General features: G+C 40.0%; 1 protein-coding gene across 1 annotated transcript in view; it reads right to left on the bottom strand.

The window, feature by feature from the left end:
* LOC101854892 (monocarboxylate transporter 12) overlaps positions 1-2,500 on the bottom strand; it is a gene marked incomplete in the record, with an annotated part of 30,870 nt that overhangs the window by 341 nt on the left and 28,029 nt on the right. The window contains 1 exon segment of the mRNA XM_005105955.3: positions 1-2,195. This exon segment is cut by the window's left edge and continues 341 nt beyond it. Within this exon segment, the coding sequence (XP_005106012.2) occupies positions 2,038-2,195 (158 nt within the window).

The following is a 2,500-nucleotide window of genomic DNA, read 5'->3' as shown; positions in this document are numbered from 1 at the left end:
TATATACAAGTACACATATACTCATTTTTTTCCCAACACATTATTTATATATTACGCACATAAATACAAACAATATAATATTATAACAAAAACAACCTGCATTTCATAAACCTAAATTTGTGGAATGCTCAAACAACATAAAACGGTCATAAATCTGCACAATTGAAAGTGTGAGAATCTGTAGTTGAGATCTCTAAGCAAAACAGTTGAACTAAATGGACATTTAAAACCCGTGAAATGCAAATGCCAGATATTTTTTAAAAAATCAGTTTCAGTCTGGCCCGCTAGTCGACTCAATGATAAATCATAATGAATGGGCCCCGCAGTGAGTTGATTATAATTAATAAGTAAAAGTTTAATAAAAAAAAAAACTGTCCGTCTTGGAATTCAAAATCGATGGTTTCCCGTTGTGCTAAAAGCAATATATCAGTATGTCATATGTCATGAAATGCCCTTGGATGATAAATGCTGCAGTGTCAATTTTAGTCTCACTTTTGAGAGATTGAGTTTTTCGACCGATCTCCTCTAGTTTTCTCTTACTTTAGACCGCAAGATATTCAAATTTACTCAATCCGACCGGTGACTTAAATACTTTTGTCCATGCTTAGAACAGTGAAACTCGGAAATAATGAATTTGTTAGATTTAATCTCCGATTTCGTTGAATCCGAGTGATTGTTATGGCAAAGTGAGCACAGACCAGGGCGCATTTTATTACAGGTAATCTATATCTAGGTTAACCTTTCATTACGCATTAGCCGGGGGTTGGGGGGGGGGGATATGATTGTGACTTGTCTCTATATCAAGTGACTTTCTACTCTCGAAATACTGGTGCCTACGCCCCCCCCCTCCCCTTTCACCCCATCCCCCTCTACTCCATCCAAATTAAAAAGAAAATCCCCTCACTCACGCACTAACAGCCACACAACCAATCTCTCTTGACCCTGGCACCCACTAAGACACGTCATGTTTTACGTGCGTATGAACAACGCACGTGTTGATGTGAAAGAATGCTTCTGATCGGACGCATACAGTATACGCAATAGGCCAGGCCAAGCATGTAATGTTCCACAGTGAAGGAGCGATCGATAGTCTCTTGAAACAAAATAGATAAGGTTGGTGACTTCATTGAATAATAATTCGCTCGTTTATGTGTTTATTGAATTCGAGTTAATTTGCTGATTTCAATGAAAAGAAAAGAAAAAAAGAAAAACAGTGAATCTTTCTTATTTTGTTGAATCAGAGTTTTTGTTGAATCCGAGTTCATTGAACCCCAGTTCCATTGTATAGATATTACAACTCCATAAACTTTGAAAAGTTATTACAGATGCGGGATCTCCAGATTTAGCTTCCATCTCTGAACTGGGCAGGCAAATTAGGGTGGAGAGTTTTAAAGACTCTCCATACAGCTCAAGTTTTAAAAATGCACCCTAAAAAGGCTTTGAATAAAGACTATCTGCACTACTGTCCAGAATGACAACTACTTAGCTGTCAGAGCGATGGGATGGCGATGACTGAGAATGAATGAACTTTTTGAAGTCTCCTGACCTGGGTTGAGTGGGACACACCACCCCAGCAGACCAAGGAAAATATTATTATGTGAAATGTCAAATGGTATGGGTTTATCACCCCTGTCAACACTAATACGTTATTTATGAGATTGGCCTCCTCAGAGTTTAACGTCCATCTCTGGAAGGACTGAGCCCAAACAAGAAATTTCATATAAATTGCCTTTCACAGGGACACAACGTCGGACTGAGCAGAGGCTCGAACCCTCAAACCTGCAATCTCACTTTTACAGGTTTGGTAGAGATATTCATTCAATAATTTGGTGCCCCACTCCTTGCCATTACAGGTCACCACCTTCCTTAGCTTCTCATTTGGGGTATTATTTCACGAACCTGTAGACCACAGTCTTGATGAAGGAATTTACATTCGAAGGTCGCACCTCCTTTAAAATAGAGAGGGGAAAAAAAAACCCCTCTGCACTGGGGCGATGAATCCATACAGTTACCAATTACCAAATCAATAATGTACTTCTACACAACCACGTCACTGTTGCCTTTTCTCTTTTCTCGCTTGTCAACAAATCTCTGAGCCCATGGGTGAAACAACGGGAAAGTGGAAGCAAGAAGGACAATAATCCCGCATAATAGAAAAGAAGTGTCCCATGAGCCGGTTGCGTCCCTTAGTGCACCTGAGGGAAGGGAGAAAATAAATGCACATAATAAATTTGCCTTATTTAATTCATTATGTTCTGAAGTTTCTACGTTTGATAGACTCGTGTACACTCACACACTCACACACACAAGCGTACGCACGCACGCACGCACGCTCACACGCACATACACACACGCACATACACACACATGCATGCACAGAGAGCCAAACAAACACATTGAAAAGCACACACATACACACAACTACGCACAGAAGCATACACAACACACATACACACACTCACACACACACACACACACACACACACACAAACACACACAA

This window comes from Aplysia californica, unplaced genomic scaffold (genome assembly GCF_000002075.1).
Source record: "Aplysia californica isolate F4 #8 unplaced genomic scaffold, AplCal3.0 scaffold00503, whole genome shotgun sequence".
In the NCBI taxonomy this organism is placed as follows: Eukaryota; Metazoa; Mollusca; class Gastropoda; order Aplysiida; family Aplysiidae; genus Aplysia; species Aplysia californica.
Note: the sequence above shows the minus strand (reverse complement) of the source record. Positions and strands in the feature narration are given on the sequence as shown.